General features: G+C 39.9%; 1 protein-coding gene across 2 annotated transcripts in view; it reads right to left on the minus strand.

Moving 5' to 3' along the window:
* Positions 1–3,314: 3,314 nt before the first annotated feature.
* Positions 3,315–23,124, minus strand: part of LOC146648613 (sodium channel protein type 2 subunit alpha-like) — a 48,334-nt gene continuing 28,524 nt past the window's right edge. For both annotated transcript variants that reach the window (XM_085389848.1, XM_085389847.1), the window contains 18 exons: positions 22,896–23,093; positions 22,614–22,802; positions 22,160–22,531; positions 21,916–22,063; positions 21,146–21,384; positions 20,242–20,415; positions 19,478–19,834; positions 16,151–16,561; positions 13,231–13,348; positions 12,963–13,117; positions 12,564–12,737; positions 10,779–10,901; positions 9,090–9,362; positions 8,761–8,814; positions 8,543–8,680; positions 8,194–8,298; positions 7,745–8,015; positions 3,315–6,727 (listed from right to left, as the gene is read on the minus strand). In XM_085389848.1, the coding sequence (XP_085245974.1) occupies positions 5,499–6,727; positions 7,745–8,015; positions 8,194–8,298; positions 8,543–8,680; positions 8,761–8,814; positions 9,090–9,362; positions 10,779–10,901; positions 12,564–12,737; positions 12,963–13,117; positions 13,231–13,348; positions 16,151–16,561; positions 19,478–19,834; positions 20,242–20,415; positions 21,146–21,384; positions 21,916–22,063; positions 22,160–22,531; positions 22,614–22,802; positions 22,896–23,093 (4,728 nt within the window). In that variant the 3' untranslated portion in view covers positions 3,315–5,498. The remainder of the gene's footprint in view (positions 6,728–7,744; positions 8,016–8,193; positions 8,299–8,542; positions 8,681–8,760; positions 8,815–9,089; positions 9,363–10,778; positions 10,902–12,563; positions 12,738–12,962; positions 13,118–13,230; positions 13,349–16,150; positions 16,562–19,477; positions 19,835–20,241; positions 20,416–21,145; positions 21,385–21,915; positions 22,064–22,159; positions 22,532–22,613; positions 22,803–22,895; positions 23,094–23,124) is intronic.

The raw sequence follows: 23,124 nt of genomic DNA on the forward strand, positions 1-23,124 counted from the left end.
TATTTATCAGAGGCAGAGGATCCATGGGAGAAGTAATTAGATAGTGCCTCATCAGGCCATCTGGGCAGTATAAACCAACATGACTAAGTAAATACCCTGCAGCACATGTGGTGACTGACAGACGCAGTACCTAAAAAGGCTATTTCCGCTCTTTTCTGTTTTTGTTTTCTTTTGTTTGTTTGTGTTCTTTATGTGTCTCTCAGTCCTTTCAGTAAAGCCAGCCTTGGTTTTTACTTTGCTGTCACCCACAGCCACTCGGTCCAGGACTAAAAAGTTACAACAACATGCAAGCTAGCTATAACTTTGTATTCCAATATCAATAAAACTGGGTGATAAACTACTAAAATACACGTGTTGCAGTGTGGACATCAAGTAAGAAAATCTAACTCACTGTGAACAGATTTCAGGTAAGAGGATCTTTATCAAAAAACCTGACTGATTGAGTCCATAAAGTTTATTTTGTTTAGTTTTTTAAGGTACCCAAAGTCTGTAGGATCATTAAAGAAGGCTTTAAAATCAACTTCACATATAGAACAATTAGATCTATTTTCTTTTAGAAAGAAAGTAATTTAAAAAGAAAATTACCCATATTTAAAGTATTTGAGGCTTAACATGAAAATACCAAAAGCAGTATATAAACAATTTTAATTCCAGAGAAGTTGGAACAGAGATTTAAACTGTTTCATGAAAAATATTAGCTCAATTTCAATTTGAAGGCAGCAACAAGTTTTAAAAACGATGGGATGGGGGCAACAAAAAGGCTGGGAAAATAATTAGTATTACAAATACATCTGCAGTTGGCAGCATGTCAGTAACATGATTGGGTATAAAAAGAGCATCTCACATATAAAGATGGGCAGAGGTTCACCGGTCTGTAAAACACTGTGTTTACAAATGACACATGATACAAATCTGATTGTGTGTCATTTAAAATGAAATTTGCCAAAGTGGTCAGAAAAATCAGAGATTTTAATTCTTTTTGGTCCTTCAGACTAAAGAGGAGAGGGGCCATCCAGCTTATACTCAGTTCAAACGCCTCCATCTCTGATGGTGTAGATGTGATTAGGCAGCTTGCGCATCTGGAAATGCACCGTCAATGCTGAAAGGTGTATACGGGTTTTAGAGCAACCACGCAGACCACATCTTCTTCATTGAAGGCCTTGCATATTTCAGCAAGATGATGCTAAACTGGATACTGCATCTATTATAACAGCATAGCTTTGTAGTAGAAGAGTCCGGTTCTTTACACAAATGAACAACATTTGGAGCATCATGAAACAAATGCTATGACAAAACTGAGGACAAGAGTGGGAAACGTTTCTCTCCCACAAGCCCAGCAGTTGCTCTCTTCAGGTCTCAGATCTTTACAGACTGTTGTTAAAAGAGTGGATGTTACACAGTACTAAACAGTGTCCAGACTTTGAGCCTTTCACTTCCAAATAACCTTTTTTTTTTTCTTAAAATGGTGTATTTTCTTATGTAAACATTCATATTTTCTGTGCTCTACTGTGAATAAAATATGGGCTTATAAGATTTGGAAATCAATGTATTCTGTTTTACTTACATTTTACTGCACTGTCCCATTTTGGAGGGGGGGGGGGGGGGGGGATTTGGATTGGATGTAGTTAACCACTGCAAAACTTTAGAAACTTCAGACTTTAGAAGGTCCATGCCAGGACAAAAGTGTCGACCACCTATTTAAGATCTTTTGAAGTGACATAACTTTTCACATAACTTTAAAAAGCTTTAAGCTCATATTCTTCTCAATTTTTTGCTCACAGTGTATCAAGTTTTCCAACATAACGTTTTATTTTTAATGTTTTTCTTTCAATTTTTATCGCTTTTTTCATTTTTCTTTTCTTTTTTTTTTTTGGCAGAGACAGGCCATAAAAACCACAAAACCAAGAAGTCAGAGATTCATTAAAAACAGCTGAAGTGTAAATGTTTGTACTCCAAGAGTGGAGAACCAAGATTGACCTTAAAGACTGACGATGATGATGATGAGACACAACATGAGTCATGACCTTTTTAAAATTTATTGTTATATATATGTATGTATGAATATACTGGTGCCATATTCATCATATGTCCCTTGTATTAGGTGTTCACATCATATGCAGTCAGTGTTTCTAAAGCATTACGTTGTCGTCGCTTCTTTTTTATTTATTTATTCTTACTGTGGCTGTGCATTTTGTAATTACACATAGTGCCTTTTTAATCTTTTAAAAAATATTTTAGTTTCTCTCCGTGATGAAGCTTTAATCTCCGCCACATGTCCCAACGCTTAAAAAAAATCAGATCAATTACCAAGTCACATCCAGTCATGCCACATTTTTTTCCGGCCCTTCACGCATAAAAACCCAAATTCAATTTAAAGCGAGCATCTGTCTGTTACCACGGTCGAAGAGTATAGCGTGTGTATGGCGGACAGGTTAATGCATGTGTGCACGCAAGTGTGTAAGAGTGCGAAAGACAGGAAGAGAGAGAGGAAGACTGTGTGTGTGTTTGTGTGTCTGCGAGTGTGTAATTAAAACAAGTGAACCACCCCCCACCTTTTTTTCTTTTTTTTACACACAGATTATCCCTCCATCCCAGCTGGTCAGAGTTGGATTTGACCACCCGACAACGAGAGAGAGGAAATCTCTTTGGAGCTAAATCCAAATTGGCACCCTTGATTTTTTTTTTTTTTTAGCAAACTGAAAATGTTGGTGTGTTTAAACAATGAATTTGACACTAATATCTAAAACATATTAAGTAGAAAAACACACTGACGTCTCGAGGTATGAACACTGTAAAACTGGTTTTGTAGTTAGTTTTTGTGGCTCTTCAAAGTATTGCTAAATTTTTCGCATGTGTTATAAATCTCCCATCACTGTGTGATCACATCACATCACTGACACATGAGTCTGTGTCAGAATGAAAAAACTAAAATAAACTAAAAAAATAACAACAAGTGGAAATGATTAAGATCACTCAGGCTGGTTGTTGAGGGGTTTTTGTGGTCATGTTGCTTTTGTGCTGGCATTATGAACAAATTTAAGCTGCAAAGGGCAATACGAGCACACTCACAAGGACAGCACAGTGATGCAAAGGTTTCTGCACATCTGTTTGGCTTTTTTTTTAAACACATGGACTCTGAGAGAGATTGAGCGAGAGAGAGATTTAATATCGCCCTGACTTGTAATGAGGTCAAATCAGTTAACTGGTTCCTCATGTGAAAATGAAGATGCTGGGATGCTGCTCGGTTCTGAGCGCAGCTTTAACTGTCCACTGTGTGGTCAGTGAAAATCCACAGGTCTGTAAAAGAGCTTTATTATCATTCAGTAAAACAATCGATAAAATGTTTAACCTAAGTGCATTACAGACAACCAGGTCCTCAAGGAAAGTCTTTTATATAAAAATGAAGATATTATATTTTTATAGTTTTAACATATCGTATAATGGCCACTATGAGAGTCACTGAAACGGTCTTTAAATATAAATATATCACAAAAAATATGTAAAAATTAGCTTTACACTCATCATACAGCCTAGAAGCTGTTTACGCGCTTAATTACAAAATGAGCTTTCAGTGCATGCATGCTCTTCAAACCCACATCAGTCAGATCAAATTAAACGGTCTAAAGAGATTCAGAGTGTGCGGACAATAATCAATATCAGGCACATGATTCAGGGATCATCAGTACACACAGCCCTTCTTAGTAACTGACACACAAGTTAAATGTGCAATGCAGTATACATGACAAAATAGCTGTAAAAGGTTTCATTGTAGTATATTTTTTTATAATGAATATGAAATACTGCTTGTTTTCTGTCATCTGAAAATGCATATATCACCTTCATTTAATCAATAATGATATTTTGTTGACAAAAAGTAGTAAAATGAATGTCATTTTATGGGTTTGGCTTGGCTATGTTTTTTCCTGCATTCTGGATGAGCAATTGCTAAAGTTGTAAGCTTTGGTTAAAACTGTAATACGGTAGTATGCATTAACATATTAAAACCTGAATTAGCACTTTAAAAGTGCCACAGTCAATTAAAACTAGAAACTTCAGCCTGCAGGCGAGACTGACTGCCATCAAAACATTTGGACATTTCTATCAAATTTGTATTTGTAGAAAATAACTTATTCAACAAATATATATTTTTAACTTCATGAAACTTTTAGCCAAATCTGTTTTTGATTGTATCGTCAGTTTGTTACTTAGGCGCATTCTTTAATACCTTTCTTTAATAATTTTTAATTTGCTGCATATATCTTGTATTTCTCAGTTTGAGAAACCAATTTCTTTTTTTGTCTGCTGTTCTCTCGGGGGTTTTGCTTGTCCATTTATCATGTAATCAGAGAGAAGCTTTTCACTGCAGGTGACAGTTCTTGGCCTTGAGGAGGGATGTGTTGCTTCAGACACAAATTTTACTTCACGAGGACTCCTGGTTTTAGCAATAAAAATTTATTAGTGTAAACTACTGTTGTAAATTCCTTGAAGTCATGATGTTGTTTCATTGGCATCTGTCATTGGATAGTTTTATTAATCTGCAAGTAAACACTCTCTAATCTAACTCTCTAATTCTGTAATGGCTCAGTCACACTAAAGTAAAAGTAGGATGGCAACCTCCTTGTGATTAGGAAAAATCAGTGATTGCATTTCATTTTTTTTGCTGTTGAAGACAGGTTGTAAGGAGTTGTGGTGGCCAGTTGCTTGCCCAGAGGGTGAAAGATTGTGACTGCACAGTTTGCCTGGTGGGCAGCAACCTGTCTCCAAAAAATTGTGGTTTAATTCAGACGGACTGCAGTCACTTTCAGACAGATTGTCGAAGGTTTGCAAATAAATGATTTATAAAGGCAGACAGACTGCAGCAATGTCGGCATCAGTCACACCCGACTTTTGTGTGAGCGCAACTCATCTGTGAGCAATCTCTTTGCTATGGGGACTTGACTCAAATGTTTGCCAACTGGTTGCAGCAAGTGCAGTGTTTAGTTGTCTTATAAAGTGGTGGATAAACAAATCCATTCAACGGAAGACCTTATTCTAAATCTGATTAATCTGCTTCTAACAACTTGGTGCCAGATATCACAAATGACCTTTGCAAGTCTTCTGGTTTCCTTACTTCAATGACTCAGAGTTGTATTTGCTGCACAGTGAGGACCAATACGATACAAGGGAGCTGGTTTTAATGTTGTGGCTTTGTCTTGATAGGTCTAGGTCGATATTAAAAAAGAGTGCGTGATTATGTCTGATGCCATATTGTGATATTTTTAAGATGACGTTTAACTTCAGAGCTGTCCATGGTACTCTTTTGAACGTTGTGGCATAACTGACATCTTCCATTAAGAAAATAGAGGCCGAGTTACCTAAAAACACTGCATATTCCCTCCATATCTGTTAAAATATAAAAGCTTTTTTTTCCTCTTAGACCGTGAGTAATTTCAATGCATATTCTCTGCTGTAAACAAAACAGACAAAAACAATACAATCACCCTCCGTTCAACTGACTCTCAAAGAAAAGTTTCCTCATAGTTTTCCCCAGGCTCCCTGAGTTCAGAGTCTCTGGATACTGATCGGGTCACCTCAGAGAGGCTCAGAGAGGCTGCCCTGGTCACACTATCATAAGATGGTGGGGAGGATGTTATAGTGTCGTCTGCTGTCTCTGCAGCCCCCACAGGCCCATAATGCTGGATCATGGTGGCTATCAGACCCTCCGTTTCTGGAGCATTCTCCACATCCACAACTGTCTCGTAGTTTATCTGTCTGTAGAGGTAGGACGCCTGCTTCATCTGCCGGCGCACAAGATGCCTCCTGTAACACCTCTGGATGACGATCGCAGACACCTCCTCGAGTTTGCGCCGCAGTGTGGAGGTGATGGGCTCGTGGGAAACTTTGGACGGGTTGGTCATCATGAACTTCTCCTCCATTTGCTGTTTCAGGGCATCCATTTCCCCCGACTCTCCCAGTACGCGCTTTGTGAAGGCAAACAAAATATCCAGGCAGTGGATTCTGTCCCCACTGACCATAGGGAGGTCCATGGAGATCAGGTGGATTTTGTTGGGCTTTGGGATACGCAACGGTTCCGACAGAGTGTCAGCAAAGTTCGACAGCATGGAGAACTCAATGAACTGCGTGGCCTCTGAGTCAAACTTCTCCCAAACCTCGTAAAACATTTCAAAGTCATCCTCGCTCAGGGGCTCTGTGCTCTCCTCTGTGGCAACACTGAAGTTCTCCAGAATGATAGCTATATACATATTTACCACAATGAGGAAAGAAATGATAATGTAACTGACAAAGAAAGCTATGCCCACCGAGGGGTTGCCGCAGTTTCCTCGGGTGTTGGTGCCTGTGTTGATAAAGTTGAGGTCACACTCATCTGGGGGGCTGGACATTATAGGGCTGAGCAGGTTGTCCCAGCCTGCCGAGGTGCTGATCTGGAAAAGGCAGATCATACTATTCCCAAAGGTCTCGAAGTTAAACATATCATCGATTCCATCTTGTTTCTTCACATAGGCAAAGTTTGCCATGCCAAAGATTGCATAGATGAACATGACAAGGAAAAGTAGGAGACCAATGTTGAACAGTGCTGGCATGGACATCATTAAGGCAAACAGTAAAGTCCTTATTCCTTTGGCTGCACGTATAAGTCGGAGTACACGTCCTATCCTTGCCAGTCTGATGACTCGAAACAGGGTCGGCGATACAAAGTATTTCTCAATAATGTCAGCAAGAACAATCCCTGAAATGAGAGCAGACAGGAAGTGATTTGTCTCATTGCACAATGACACACTCAAATTAACCTGCAGCACTGTAATTCATATACTGTTCAAAAAGCCCTTTTTAATCAGAGTATAACATCAAGTAAATTAAACTTGTGGGATATTGATGTGGTCAGCTGTAATTGCAGCAAAAGGTGGTTCTACAAAGTATTTACTCAGGGGACTGAATAATTACGCACACCCCACTTTGCAGTTATTTATTTGTAAAAAATGTTTGGAATCATGTATGATTTTCGTTCCACTTCTCACGTGTACACCACTTTGTGTTGGTCTTTCATGTGGAATTTCAATAAAATTAATTCATGTTTGTGGCTGTAATGTGACAAAATGTGGAAAAGTTCAAGGGGGCCAAATACTTTTGCAAGCCACTGTATTATGCTAACCATAGCTCTGTGCCTAGCCACCGCGCAGCACATCATTATATACCAGCTAGTCCAACTTCAGTAACCCTACAAACGTCACTGCTGTTTAGTTTTCCATCTTCATTTATTTTGGAAGTGATAGCAGAGCTGTACATTTTAATTTTTTCAGAAATCCCTCAGTCACAACATGCTATATCATGTTTAGGTAGAAACTAGCAAGCTAACTCCCTGCTAACTTCTAACTCATTTCATAAATTCTGTTTTCATGGATGCCTGGATGTTAAACTCAATTGTTACTCCTGGTAGAACAGCCACACAGATCATTTTATTAAAGATGAAAGAATTTAGACAGTGTTTAACTTTCAGCGATGTTAAAGTGACTGTGGGACCTGAAGCAAAGTTTGGACCCGGAAATGACTAATGAGGTCAGACTTAAAGACTGGGTTGCTTAGATGTTGAAATAACAACAGGACAACAATGAGACAACCCCCAAAACAGGTATGTTTTTACAGGTGGACACTCACAATTTTCCCTCCTCATCTTTTCTGACTGGTTTTTTCACTAGCTTGGCATTTACAAAAATTGTAAACAAAAAGATTTTTTTTTACTTCTTACCGACAATAGAGAGAATTATCACCACGAAATCAAAAATGTTCCATGCAACGGTGAAGAAATAACAACGGAGGGCAAAGATCTTGATCAGGCATTCGGTGGTGAAGATCACAATAAAAACCAGGTTGATCTTGTTGAGGATGGACTCCATTCGCTCTGACTGCTCATTGGTTTCCACCATCATGGTCACCATGTTGACAATGATGAGCATCATGATCATAATGTCGAAGGCTTGCTTAGACACCAGATCAAAGAAGAAGGCTTGGATAATGTTCTAGGATCGGGAAAGAACAAGCAAGAATACAATTTAATTTATATAATCCTTAACAAGGTTTGCAAGGTTAATGATATCACTTCAAAAAAATACAAAATATTTTAAACAATATATAAAGTGTACAGGTAAAAATCTGTATCTTAAAAATGTGCTACATTTGCAATTTATATAGCTTTACCGTGGGTCTGGGTATTGGCTTTTGAGGTTTTTTAGTTCCTAACTTCTTCATAGCATTGTAGTACTTCTTCTGCTCTTCAGTCATGAAGATATCTTGTCCTCCTAAGTGGAAAAGAAAAATATCTCACGTTACTTTCTTTCCTAAAACAATGACAGGAGTTGTTTTCTTTTAAATGTTCAATCTGGGGGAATTAAAACCAAAAATCCTGCCACCTTATTCTTACTATAGAAAATTTTCCTTTGTACTTTTATTGGACTATTCATGCATTTATTTCTGCAGCTTCAAATAATAAGAACTGCACGCAAATATCAAGTGATCCCAGCCTGAAATCAGCGTTTTTAATACTCATCTTTCTTTTCTGCTGATTGAAATTGTCAATGATGACACCGATGAAGAGATTGAGGGTGAAGAAGGAGCCAAATATGATGAAGACTACAAAGTAGAGGTACATGTAGAGGTTGATTTCTTTTATCGGTTGTTCCTCCACCTAAAAACAAATGGGTTCATTAGTCAGTTAGTTAGTTAGAATTTTCATGGTATAGGTGTGGAAGAAAATAATATACTTACTCCTCTTGAATCAACAGCTGCATACATTATTTCCATCCATCCTTTAAATGTAGCCTGTAAATAAGAGAATATAGTACGATGTCATAGTCCAGGCGCTGCATTGTAATGTTATAGTAACAGCTGATTTCATTTTTAGAAAGAAAACAACAGTGAAATGTCTTTTATGATCTGCTGTAAATATTGCAACATGAGAGAGACTGATTTAAGTGTCTGGACAGAACAGGAGAGGAACAAAACAACAACATGAGTAGTGAACAAGTTCTCAAGGTGTTTATTAGCAAAAACAGGCTGGCATCATGTTTGACAGGTTAAAAATAAAATCAACTTACCACTTGCAAAAGAGAAAGGTAGCCAAGCCCCACATTGTCAAAGTTGACCTTGACTTTTGTCCAGTAGAACTGGGTGTCATTCATGGTGAGGCAGTCTGACTTGTTGTTGACCAAAGAGACACTGTGGATGAACCCCGTTCTGTTCACGCACTTTCCAAATTTGCCGGCGAACAGATTGACTCCCATGATGCTGAAGATCAGCCAGAAGATGAGACACACGAGCAGCACATTCATAATGGAGGGAATAGCTCCTATGAGGGCGTTCACCACGACCTGATGAGCAAACAAGAAATCAGGTCAGTCCCAGAGAAATAAAGTATATTCTATTGTTGTAAACAGCTTATCTTTGTGATCTCTGTAGTGCACACTAGTCTGGTAATCTTGTTTTCTACATATGCTATGATGTGATAGTTGAAGTTTAGTTTCCCAATTCTAACTTGAAGCCAACAGGACAATTTTTCACAGTGATTTACGTTATGACAATCCTTTGTATGATAATACATGTGCTGTATGTGCTGTGTGTTGATAATCAATTTCACTCTAAATCACATGTATGATTTTTGAAAGTACAGGAAAAGTCAGTGGGATACATAACAATGTGGCGATACTGTCATACAAATTCAGGGTATATGGACAGACACACACATTTATACACATGGCCACTTTATGAGCTACACCTTGCTAGTATTAGTGTGAGACCCCCTTTGTTTTCAGAGCCCAAATCAAAATCACTCAAATCATCTTCCCCCACATTCTGGTGCTTGCTTTGAACCTAAGCTGGCCCTTTTACCATGTCTCCATACCTAAATGAATTGGGTTGCTTCCATGTGATTAGGTGTTAGTAAGCAGGTAAAAAGATGTACCTAATAAAGTGGCAGTTAAATAAACGGAGTGGCTGTAGCTCAGTAGAGCAGGTCATCTACTGATCGGAAGGTTGGTGGTTCGATTCCTGGCTTCCCCTAGTCTGCATGCCAAATATCCTTGAGCAAGATACTAACCCCAAACCATTGGAGTATGAGTGTGTGTGAATGTTACTTAGAAAGCACCTAGAAAAATGTGCTTGTGCGAATGGGTGTGAATGGGTGAATGCACAAGTTGTGTAAAGCGCTTTGAGTGCTCAGAAGAGTAGAAAAGTGCTATATAAGAACCAGACCATTTACCATTTAAACTGCATTAAATCACAATCACTAAAATAAAAGTATAACAGCTACTGTTATAAAAGTATAACAGTACTGTAAAGTTTACATTTAGTATGGCTCGGTTCAGCATGTACCCTATAAAACACATATACTGCTGGAAAATCTAGTTGTCAGAACTTTAGAGTAATTTACATTTTTTACAATAAGATTGGGAACTATACATGTTTGCACAAAGTTTAGGGCTAGTCTAGCAAGAAGCTAAAGAACTGCTGTCTTTCGTTGGATAACTAAAGACTTTACATGTAACAAATCCCTGAAATACTACAACACATCCACAGTGACATCAGTTCCAAAGTTTTATCCACTCAGCAGCTGTTGAGACATTTCTACCTTGTAGAAAACTACTAATCAATTAAGCTGTTGTGGTAGTCCCAGTGCTAAAGTTGCTTTATAACTAAGAGTTTATCCATAAGTGAAAGAATATTAATGAGATTAATCAGGATGTTAGTAGCCGACAATGACAGCAAAGGACAGAAAACATATTTCTCACCCTCATGCCCTCAAATCTGGACAGAGCTCTGAGAGGTCTCAAAGCACGGAGGGTCCTCAGGGACTTGATGGCAGTAAAGTCAGAATATCCCAGTGAATTTGCTACCAGGCTTATCAAGGACACCTATGTGGAGTACAGAAAGGTGTATGAACTCTGAGAATCATAAAACAGACATCTGTGCTTAAACCTTTGAGAGGAAACAGCGAAAAGTACTGAAAAAACAATATCAACTGGTCTTATCAGCACATTTGCCAAGAAAGTGAGTATATTTTTAGCGACTCTTATAAAGAATCAAAAAAACGGAGGAGAGTCGTAAGAGACACGTCAGAAACATTTAAAGAGCCATAGTCACATTTTTTGTGTGTATTTTGGGACATTCCACAGTTAGGAACACAAATATTGTATTTTTGAGGTTTAGATTTGATTTGGTTTTTGAATCATCGTTTCAGCAAATTTAGACTTCCACTCTATTCTACATCCAAAAGAGACAAAACAAAATGGTATTCCGCTGTTGAATGACCCTTGGATGACAGCTATGGATGAAAATGGCATGAAAGATATGTGAGAAAGTCGAGTCATGAAGGATGATGAAAAAACACAGACAAGTATGCACATATGGTAAAAACAGTATCCATGCATGCATACTCAGCTATATATGCATATAAATATGTATATATATCAAATAGAGTGAGTTTTATAAAGAAGTTTAATCTGTCTTTGCCAAATTTGTTTCCCATTTTGTTCCAAATTGATCCAATAAGTTCATTCAAAACAATTTAGGGCTAATAAGGTCCCAATGATCTGTATTTCTTTATAAAAGTCCTTTTAAAGATGCGTTTGGCCAATATATCTAAAGAAGATATTCAAAATCAATTTCAGGACTACAGAAGTCTTTGGCTCCACCACAATACAGACAAAAAAAAAATACAAAAATAAAGCAAAAGTAGGAAAGAAAAGTTTGCTAGGACTTCCTTTAAACATAAAAAACAGAGAACGCTCGGTACCTGAGTTACACCAAACAGGTCACACATGAATTCAGCTGGTGCAGTTCAAAAAGAAGACTTTACGTTCCACAGTAAACCAGATCTTCTGTAGATAAGCCTCAGATCACATGAAACTGCGTTTGGTTTTGATATAAAAGCCAAGGTCCTGTACCCAAGCGGTTCAAACGATGATTGCTGAGAGCGGTTTTTTAAATTATTCTTATTTTAAATCTCATTTTATATGAAAAGCATTTGTTTAGAAACAAGACGGTGGCTTTTGATATCGCAACAAAAAGCGCTTACGAGTGAAGAAACACAGAAGCATTTGTGATGCGGATGCAAGTTTCCAGTCCCAGACTCCATACTCCATACTCACCTGGGACCTGCTAACTACAACTTACCCTAACAATAGAGCGGTCTGTGGCAATCTGTGTAACAGCAGGTGAAATCAGAGGAAGTCAAGGGCTGCATGCCTCGGGCACTTTGAGTGACTAAACACTTACAGAACCGCATCCAGTTCCCCACAAATGTGTGGCAAAATCCTACTGGGGAACGGCCAAATCCTGACATGAGAGCAGCTGCAAAAATCTACAACGTATCTACTGTTTCAGTGTGAATTAGCACTTAGTTCTGCAGCGAACAGGTTCAGGTATTGAAAATGTTGTCTAGAGCTAATTCACGTGCTCTCCTGTGAAAAATCTGGCATCATTAGAGCTATAAATCCCACAAGTACGGCATACATTCAGCTACATCCTTTCACGTCATATGATTTGAAAACCAAAGCAGCAAAGCGTTAACTTACATCCACAATCAGAAAGTCGAGCCAGCACCAGTAGTTTGTAAAATACGTCTTGAAGCCGTATGCAATCCACTTGAGGAACATCTCCAGGACGAAGATGTAGGAGAAGACTTTGTCAGCGTACTCCAGCATCACCTTTATGACTTTTCTCTTTTCAATGTAAATGTCTTCAAATGCCTGCAGTATAAGAAAACGCAGCATTACATTTCCATTGCTCAGCATAAGAAAACCATCTGTGAGAAGTTTTTTTCTTTAAAACTACACAAAAGGCGCAATTTGGACATCAGCCAGCTCAACGTCTCATCAAATCTACTGCTGATACTGTTGGTCAATCCAGAGATTAATAATTAATATTGGTATTGGATCAATACTAATCTTTCTAATTAGATCTAGGACCCTTACCAGAGCCCCACTGCTGAGCAGGATCATGAAGATGATGAATGTCTCAAACCAGCTGTGCTCCACAATCTGGTAGCAGGTCTTCCTCAGCCTCCACCAGGCCTGTCCTAGTCCATGGCTGGTGTTGATGTTACAGCACTGGCAGTGTCTCATGCAGACTGATGACCGTGTCAAAAAACAAACCGGCATTTATCACAGCATGAAGGAAAAAAATAAACATTTTAAATGAATGCACGTTAGCAGATTTAGTGAGGTTGCTACTTTCGCTCACATTCAGGAAAGCATTCATCAGGCTCCATACTGTCTTCATCCAGCACTGACAAGTTATCCTCTTCCTCTCCGGGCTTCCTTAGATCCACTGTGCTGCCCTCTGACAGGCTGATCTTCTCCTACAAAATAAAGTCTGAGTGTTTACAATCACGTGCCCTCGTATGGAAACAGCCCTCAGCTCTTTGACATCTGCATGTGTAAATACAGAATATGAATCTATATTAAACTAGCAAACAGTGATTTGTTCTGGTTGTGTTCCCCAGCCTGTTGTGATACTGCTGATGCTGTTGTCATACATTCATGTCACACATTAAGAGTTTTTTTTTAAAGAAAAAGAAGTTGCAGCACATTTTCCTGCTCCACATGAGCCTGCGTGCATTCATCCCATCAGAGCCGGCGCACCTTGATGGACTTTCAATCTCCTGTGAGGCTTACTGCAATTTTGATGAGATTTTCACGTGTTGTAACAACAACATATTTCATATGATTTACAGGACAGAGGTGCAGCTTCAATCTCGTAAAATGATACGAAATTTAATCCAGCATTAAAGGGCGTGCACGGGATCTGGAAACCAAATTACCAGCATTGCTCATCTTAGAGTTTAAAGACAGTGAGAAACATAATGGACTGATGGCACATCAGAAAGTAGTAATTGATCCCATTTAAGCAAAGGAGATTTATTTACACTCTAGAGAAGACTCAAATACTTAACTATAGGATTTCTTTTTAACAATATTCTTACATATAATATGTTTATCACTTTTGTGTGTGTTTAAAGCTCTGCATATGCAGAGCAGCTGCAGATGCCCAGTTAAGCTGATGGACGATTGGAGGTCCCCCCCGCCCCCATTTTTCATGATGCCTAGTTCTAGTGTGGTGTGCAGCAGCGCATGGGAGGGAAAGAGGAAGAGAGAGCACCAGACTGCAGGCTGCCCAGCTCAGCTGTGTCAGTTTAATCTGCTCTACAGCGCCTGGCTCCACATCTGGCCTGCTCCTGTTTTTCTGCCAGACAGGACAGGAACGACACATCCTCCGCCTCAACAAACGCCCGATCTGCAGGACAGTCTGACTCTAAAGCTTTCGAATGAACACAGTCAAATCCAAATCTATACAAAAACTGAGGAGTGCTATTGCACTCTCACTGTTGCGTTTTCATGCAAATTAAAGCAACTATACACACGGTGTTAGTTACTGTTGCTGAGTGCACGGTAAACTCATTTAATATGTACAGAAATGCAAACAAGAAACAAACTGTATCTCAGTCATTACAGCTTCGTCCAGTGTTGGTGTGTAAGTTAGCTGTCTAATGCCGGGCAAATAATACTAATGCACCTACGGATCAGGGGTGAGCTTTTCAAGCTGCGATGCCTGACCCGTCGAATGCTCGGTGTGCTTCCCTAAGATTCCCTAAGAGGCTTTCAGAAGTGTGCTAAAGACATATCTGTTTAGGCAGGCATTTCAGCGATGCACCGTCTGCTGTATACGTCCTGCGTTTCTAACACTGAAGTCTTGAACTGCTTTAATCCCAGATTCTTTTGTTCAGTTGTTCATGTTTTTATCATTTTGATTTCTATAAACGTGTTCTGCTTTCAATTGCAATTTTCTTTACTTTATATTTCAATGATTTCAATGATGTGTTCTTCCAATGTTTGTACTCTTAATAATCATATAATCTTACAGTACTCGCTAATGGGTGTAAAGAGTGCTGTGGACAAAAGTACAGGGAGACCTAAACATCAAACCTACAGGAGTTGCTCAGCCATCCAAACACATGAAGCTGCACACAGTTTTTGTGCTGATGGTAATGCCAGAAGAGGTTTTGAGTCAGAAGAGCATTGGTGACTTTTACTCACTATGCACCTTACCACTTGGCAACCTGATACTGTAACTTTAAGTGGGCTGTAACTCCATGGGTCATTGCTGTGGCTCCTAAAAGCTTTCCCTTTGTAATAATAGCACTTACAGTGGATCGTGGAATATCTAGAAGGGAAGAGATATCGAATGCTGACTTCTTGCTACAGTGACATCCTGTGACAGCGCCACCTTCAAATTCTGTGAGCACTTTGGAACGAGCCATTCTTTCACAAATGTTTGTAAAGGCTGACTGTGTGGCTAGGACGCTGATTTTCTACACGTGTCTCAATGGGACTGAAAATCTAAATTCAAAGGATAAGATGTGTGGCTTAAATAGTAATGGCCTCATTTTCCTGTTAGTTAGGGATAATCAACCCCTTTAACATGTGTGTACTAAATATAGCTTTAAGCATAGCTCGGCACACATTCAACCACATCTCATTAACATGTGTGTGGGTGTGCGGGACTCTATGACAGACTGATTCCATAGCATCATCATCATCATCAGAATTAGAAAACACAGATGTTACTAATAATATTTAGGCTACCAGCACAAAACATATATGCTTAAACATACACACATATGTTAAACAGTATAAGCTCTGTTTTAGCCACAGCTAGTTTGGAAAGTGTGCAGCCCTTCTGTGTCCAGTCATTAAACATGATAAACTAATCCCACCATTTTGATATCATGTTCATTCTCATACAGACCCTTTGTAAAAATTAAAAGCTTCTGAAAAATCTTTGAAAAAACTTCAATTATTCCAGCACATCTCAATTTAATAGGTAGATCAGACAATAATTTCAAAATCATAATTTGTTGTCAACGTGGACTTCTTGAGTTTATCTCAGCATATACAAACAGCAAAAAACCAAGTAATTACTCATTTATATAATAAGAAACACAAGCCAAACAAACAAGTTGAGTGTTTCAAATGACAAGATGAGATTTCATTCTTAGCGAAAAGTATGCCGATAAAATCACATTCTCTAAAGTATGTAAGTTCAGAGAGCATTAAAGCCTGAAGTTAAGCCCCAAACATGATTCTGGGCACGACATACTTACCAGTTTGTTTTCTTCATCCTCTGATGACTCTGAGATCTCCTCCTCCTCCAAAAACTCCACATCTGACTCCCCAGGCGCGATAGGAACAATGACAGTCAGGTTTGGGTTGGTCATGTAGCTGTCCTCCTCTGGTACGATGTACTTCTCTCCATAACGTCCAAAAATCCCCCCATTGCTCTCCATGTGATTTCCGACCGGCTTGAGGGCCTGACTGGTTTCCTTGGCTTTGTGTTTTCGACGCTTCAAGCTCCTGTTGCAGAGGTTGATGACGCTTGTGACAATCCAGGAAAAGCCGGAATGGATGCGAGCGATGGCAATCTGAATGTTATTCAAGTCCCCGTCTTCGTCTGGAGCAGAGAGATTGTCTGAGCTGAAGGAGCTCAGCAGCAGGGCCAGAAAGAGATTCAGCACCTGTTGTTGACATACCAAAAAATGTATGTTTACTTACATCTGAATGGATGAAACTATTAAACTTGCTTATAGCTATTTAGCCGTAACCACTTAAACCCTTAGCCCCTTTCTCTCTTTCTTTTTTGCATCTACAAATAAGAAACACATTTCAACCAAATTTGCTTATGCACAGAAATGCTACATCCCATTTCCACACAGCCTCTTTATTCAATATGCCACACTCCACAATAATAGGTGGTGGTGGGTAGTGTGTTAATATGGCCAGCAGAGATCCTTGGTGTGAAAAGGGTTAACAAAGCAGGACATTGTATAGCCATATTATGCTTGTATCACCATCTGATGCGCAAAGCTCTGAATTGTTTAGTATGTATGTATGCTTTATCATTTGACATAATGCCGGACATGATGTCCCATATATTTTGTCAACATTGGCAAATCCCGCAAAGTTCTGCAACAATGATACGCTCAGGTACATATGGCTGATGTTTCAGGCCTCCTGAAGTCAAGGTTCAAAGCATCCAACTCCTAAGTAATCTGTCTGCTAGCTTAGAGAGCAGCAGCACGGGGCATAACACTGCACATATGTGTGTGTGTCTGTGTGTGCATTCCCTTCATGGGTGATGTGCACAGTTGGCAAGGATCATCTTTAGCCACTGAGCTACTCAGAGATGGGGAGCATGAGCAGATGATTAGTGATGAATGCCCTCCGACCTTCTCACCCCTAAGCATCCTGGATAATCCCACAGATAAACTGCTTTCCCACGATTCATGTGCACAGAGAGGTTCCTGTCCATTAAATTCCATAGGGAGCGCTGTTGTGATCTGATCTTTAGGCTAACAAGGCAATACAGTCAATGAAAGTGTCTCTATCCACTAATAGCATCTATGTGATACTTGAGAAACTGCTATGTACACCTAGAAATATCTAGTACCATTCTTTTGACTGGGTTTGAATTATGCAAATCTCTTGCTAATTTTTTGTCAAAAGAATTTAAACTTATCCTAACTACAAAAGTCGAGGGGAGCAAGTGAACAAGTAAATAAAACTAGATTTTTACTGGGTTAAAATAGTGCTATACTAAAATACAACTATTTCTGCATGTATTTCTATTACCAGGATCACCACTGGAACGACACCACATTCAAAGCAAAACAACGTTGACTATAAACAAATCCTGCAAATTCAGCGCGCTTTTGTATTCTTTAATATCAGCTCACAGGAAACGGCTGGCCATATGGGAGGAGCAGTGAATGTGGGTGGGCGTATACAATTAAAACTGAATTAACTGCTGTTTTTTTTAACAGCTGCATGTGTTGGCTTGCAAAATGAGTAAAAATCAAAACTTGGTGTTAAACGGGGTGAACGCTCTGCGGTGTTTGTGCAACACTTGGGTCCCCATTTCACCCGTAAGGCTTAGCTCATTAGTGGTGGATAAAAGGGCAGTAAAGCTGCTCCAGCACTGAGTTTGTCTCTTGTCGCTTCAGTTTGCACGGCAACATGTGTAGATAATACACATATGATGCAGCACAAATAACAGAGGGTTTTTAAGTTGAGGTGATGTGTAAAAATGCAAGTGAAAATAGAACGAAATGATCTGCACATCTCATAAATCTATAATCTATTAAATTTGGTAGAAACTCTGCTAAATCTAATCTGAAGCAAGACCATGACACTTTCATTTAATACAGCATGCTGAAGAGTTGCTCATTTACAGATATACAAACTAATACAGCTTGCAAATTTTAACATAATTAACTTGAAGGATGGTCCATTCACATAATACACAATCAGCAGTCCTCTCTTGTGCCACGTAATCCCAGATTACTTGTGACATCACCAAGTGGATTTGGTAGCATTGAAACGCTACTGCATCGCTCTTAGTCATCAAATACTGTTTAAAGGATAACTTTGCCTGTCACAACTTTGCCTGAACATCAAAAGCACTTCTTCTGTTAAAGACAAATGATACACTCATACCCTCCACATATCCTCCATTTTTTTAAATCTTTATTAAGGAGCAATGGATTCAATCATTTTGTAATGCTTACAAAAATCCATACTTCTATATGTTTAAATAGGCTGAGTAATTCCACGTACTGCCTGGACACCTTTTTTTAACAAGTCCGTTTTCAGAGTAGTTCAGCCACTGACCTAAACATTTAAGGTATGTTCAAAAATAACAAACTTTAATTTTCTCAGTCTCCCCTTCCAGGTAATTTCCCGGGGAAGTGCTGCTCCAGTTCCTGCACAGTTGGTAATTTAACTGCACAGTTGGAAGCATATCTCAGGGTGGTGGGGAATGACTTGCTACCACATGGTGATGTGACAGTAATTTCCACACTGAAAGTTTGACTTTGGGGTCATTTCTGGTGAACAACCATGTTGCCTGTGCTCCTGACATGATGTGAGGATGCTCTCTGAGTCGGGTGGCTATGACTTTGAGATCACTGCTATGAGCAATGTGACGGTTGCGGCATGAAAGTTGGTCAGTTTGTGACAGAAGTTGATGTTTGCTCTCTATGCAAGCGCAGCTGATCAGAACAGGACTTCCAGTGAGAGCTTTCCAATGAAAGAACGTGAAGGAGGGATCAGATAGTTTAAATTAGGACTGGATTCATTTTCCAGCTTTTTGACTGCACCTCGTGCCTGATCCTGTAGTTGGCATTTGCAGCAGCAATGTGGTGCATGTAGGACTGAGGTAAATGTCACTCAGTGCAACACTGTGGTTGACTCATTTCTACTGTCTGAACTTTACAGCACAGAGGAACAGGGGAAAAGCCACACAGACACTTCTCAAAAGAAACTCTTGTTGAGTTTAATCTTTTTGTGAGCTTTGCCGGTACAAAAAATATAGACTATCACTCAACATAACCTTAAACAGGTTAGAGTTTAAATGCCAAGTCATAATAACTTACCACCAAGTTCCCTATGACCATGACCAACATGAAGACCAGGATGCAGAGGGGCTGGCCAGCCACTTCCATACAGTCCCACATGGTCTCGATCCACTCGCCGCACAAGACCCTGAACACAATCAGGAAGGAGTGGAAGAAGTCCTTCATGTGCCAGCGAGGCATCTGACAGTCAAAGGAGATCTTACAGACACAGTCCTGATAGTTCTTGCCGAATAGCTGCATTCCCACCACAGCGAAGATGAAAACAATGATGGCCAGCACCAGCGTCAGGTTTCCCAGGGCGCCCACCGAGTTGCCGATGATCTTGATGAGAGTGTTGAGAGTGGGCCAGGATTTTGCCAGCTTGAAGACTCGCAACTTATGATAAGAGAAATGTGAAGACAAATGATGCTGCATCTTCAGAATAGACTGACTATTACACTGTACAAGTTGCACAAGTTAACTAGACTTCAGAGTTAAAACCTTAAGAGACTTTTATGTTTTTAGATGTAGTCTGATTATTAGATATAATGTGCAACTCTGACAACTCTGTTCCTAGGTATCATCATTTTTTTAATGGACATATTATGCTTTGTCCATATTTTTATCTTAGACTTCACCCATCCGAGAACCCTTAGTTCATCAGCTGTCTGTTTCCCATTGCAAATAGTTGAATCTGCTCCCGTGTCTAGGTTTTGTCTTCTGTTCATCAGGAGCTGATCAATCGGAAATAATTAATCAATTTTCTTCAAAGTAACACAGAGAATGAACAAGATTTCCCTCACCAATCTGAAAGATCGCAGGACGGACAGTCCCTCCACATTGGAGAGGCCCAGCTCCATTAAACTGAGGCAAACAATGACGCCGTCAAAGATGTTCCAGCCCTGTTGGAAGTAGTAATAGGGGTCCATGGCAATCAGCTTCAGTACCATCTCAGCTGTAAATATACCAGTGAACACCTAGAAAAAAAACACAGAGTGACAAAAGGACATTTAGAGGTGAAAAATCCAGCAAAACACTAGGAATATTATATAGCTACAGCTTAATTAGTAGAGCATTCACTCTCTTTTAGATGAGTTGTTTCTCTTTTGTTGACCACAAATAAACAATTTTACACAACCGCCTTCAAAAGATGTGTAATTTGAATTTTATTAATGAGTGAACTAAAAACATTTCAGTGAAGGTTTCTGCACACAAACCTTAGTTCAACAGAAAATATAACAATGTATTTCAATGTGTTATTTCATTTTTGTTGTTGTTTTTAATTTATTCATATAAAGGTACATATAAAGTTATATAATTTTAAAATTACTTAATGTATTAATGTATTTATTTATTTACCAAATCTCTGTCAGAGTCTAAAATTCACCGGTAGGAAGAGATTTCAAAACAGAACAACAGGAAATCAATTCCACCTCTTGCTAAAAATACTCCATGTTATTAAAGATAATCGCAAATAGTCTAAAACAGAATCTTTGACAGCGGATCAGCATCACTATATTTGACCTCCTGTCCTGCACCTGCTTTAAAAATCAACCTGTCTGCAAACAGAGACGGATTATCTGAATGCCGGCCAGTTCAGTTTCCTCTCTGTTCCACTCTCCTCTCCTTATCTAGCACCCGACAGCACTTATAGAAAGTGTGTTAAAAGCTGGAAACATCCCTCTGGTATCTTTAAAACCCTCTTACCAGATTGCCCACTGAGAGCATGGTGTTGAACTCATCAGTCATGGGGTAGTGTTCAAGTGCCATGAAGAGGGTGTTCAGCACAATGCATATGGTGATACCAAGATCCAGGAAAGGATCCATCACCATTAGCTTCACATACTCCTTCAGCTTCAGCCACCAGGGGCAGCAGTCCCATATCAGATACTTCTTGGCATACGTGTACCAGCAGGGATGGCACTTTTGCCTCGACTCCTCCAGCTCTGCAGAGACACCACACGGAAATGATTTATATCTGCAGATAACTTGATCATTTTTGAACAGCTAAAACCTGAAACCAGCGGCGATTCTAGGGTCCTTCTGCTAGCAAAGTTAACTAAAGTTAAATGTTATTTGGGCAGGTGGAGGGTTGGTTGAGAAAACCAGTTCTAATTTCTTCTACTATGCCTTCATTATAACAGCTGAGCATAAATACAGAAATCAGGGGGAAAGCTGGTTTGGCTTTGTTTGGGAAGTAGCAAAATCCACCTACTGGGACCTTAAATATGTTAGGTATCATCTGCTTAATGACACAAAACAGTACTAAAGAAATAATGGGAGATATATGCATTTGTTACACTATTTTCTGATGTAATAACTTCCTGGATATGTTATTTAGCAACATGTAGAGGATCTAGTAACCTTCAGACAAGACCAGGCTAGCTGTTTCCAACCCTTTTGCTAAGCTAGCTTTATATATCCCCAAAAAGGGATGTAATTTCTGAACACTTCCTTAAACAGTGAAATGGACGCACCGTCCATGGCATCACTATAAAAGCTGACAGAGCTCAGGCCCCTTTTCCTGCGCACGGGGGATGGATCTGTCACTGTGGGGGAAGGTTGCAGGAGAGGCCTTGGAACTGTCTCCTCTGTGCTGGAGGGCTTCTGGCAAACAGAAAATATCTAAAAAACAAACAAACAAGGCTGTATTGTCATGTTCTTATAAACTCATATTTAAACTTTTCAGAACAGTCTCATAACAAAGGCTCCGTCACTCACTGTGTCTTCCCTGACTCTCTCCATGCTGTGAGCTGGCATGGACGTAGGGGTGAGCAGACCCATAGTCATGACTCCATTGTGGTCGAGGGAGATGTTCAGTCGACCGTTGACATTGAGGCTGGGGGTGAAGATTTGGGAGCAGTGGCTTCTCACGCTGCCCGTTCTCCTCTTCCATGGCGTCGCTGTCGAACTGGTGCGACTCCTGAAGACGTCTCCGTGAACGCTGTACTCGTCGTCCGCGAAGTCGGCCTCTGAGTTGTTGCGAACGCGGAAGGAGCTGAAGATGCTGTTCTGGCTTCCTCGTCTGGTGCTGAGCGGGTGAGAGGATAGCGTGGCCAGCAGAGGGTGGGCCGGCAGGGGGGACAGGGGAGGCTACAGAAATATGGAAGAACGCATTAGCTTCTGTGGTTTCAACCATTAACAACTCGACAGCGCGCTCCTTAAGGTTACATACCATTACTTCTTCCAGGGGCTCCATCTTCTGTTCTGCAGCTTCTTCTGCCGTTTCTTCGGACAGCGTTCTGTGAGATCTTCTTCTTCTGCTGCTGCTTCTTCGTATACTTCCTGTGTACTTCACACAGAATGGAGACAGCTCCGGGGACAACACTGAGTCTGTCTCCTGTGCTTGTCTTTTTGCTGCCAGCTTCACATGGGATGAAATTGTTTGAAAGAGTTACAGTTGTGTCTGTCTTCAGCTGAAGGCGCACATGAAAATATGACAATGCACCGCACTTACTCTTTGCTCTCTTCTCAGGTGTTCCATGGCCATCTGAAACTCTCTCTCCTTCTGCCAGGCCTCAGCGATGGTTGCCTGATTCTGCTCCTCGTAGGCCATGGCCACCACAGCCAGGATAAGGTTGACCAGGTAGAAAGAGCCCATGAAGATCACTAGAACAAAGAAGATCATGTAGGTCTTCCCAGCTGAGCGCAGAGTCTGTGGGAATCAAAGAAAGTAAAGGCAATAA

This window comes from Rhamphochromis longiceps, linkage group LG18 (assembly GCF_057381845.1).
Source record: "Rhamphochromis longiceps isolate RC_006_pf linkage group LG18, R_longiceps_female_GT1.1, whole genome shotgun sequence".
In the NCBI taxonomy this organism is placed as follows: domain Eukaryota; kingdom Metazoa; phylum Chordata; class Actinopteri; order Cichliformes; family Cichlidae; genus Rhamphochromis; species Rhamphochromis longiceps.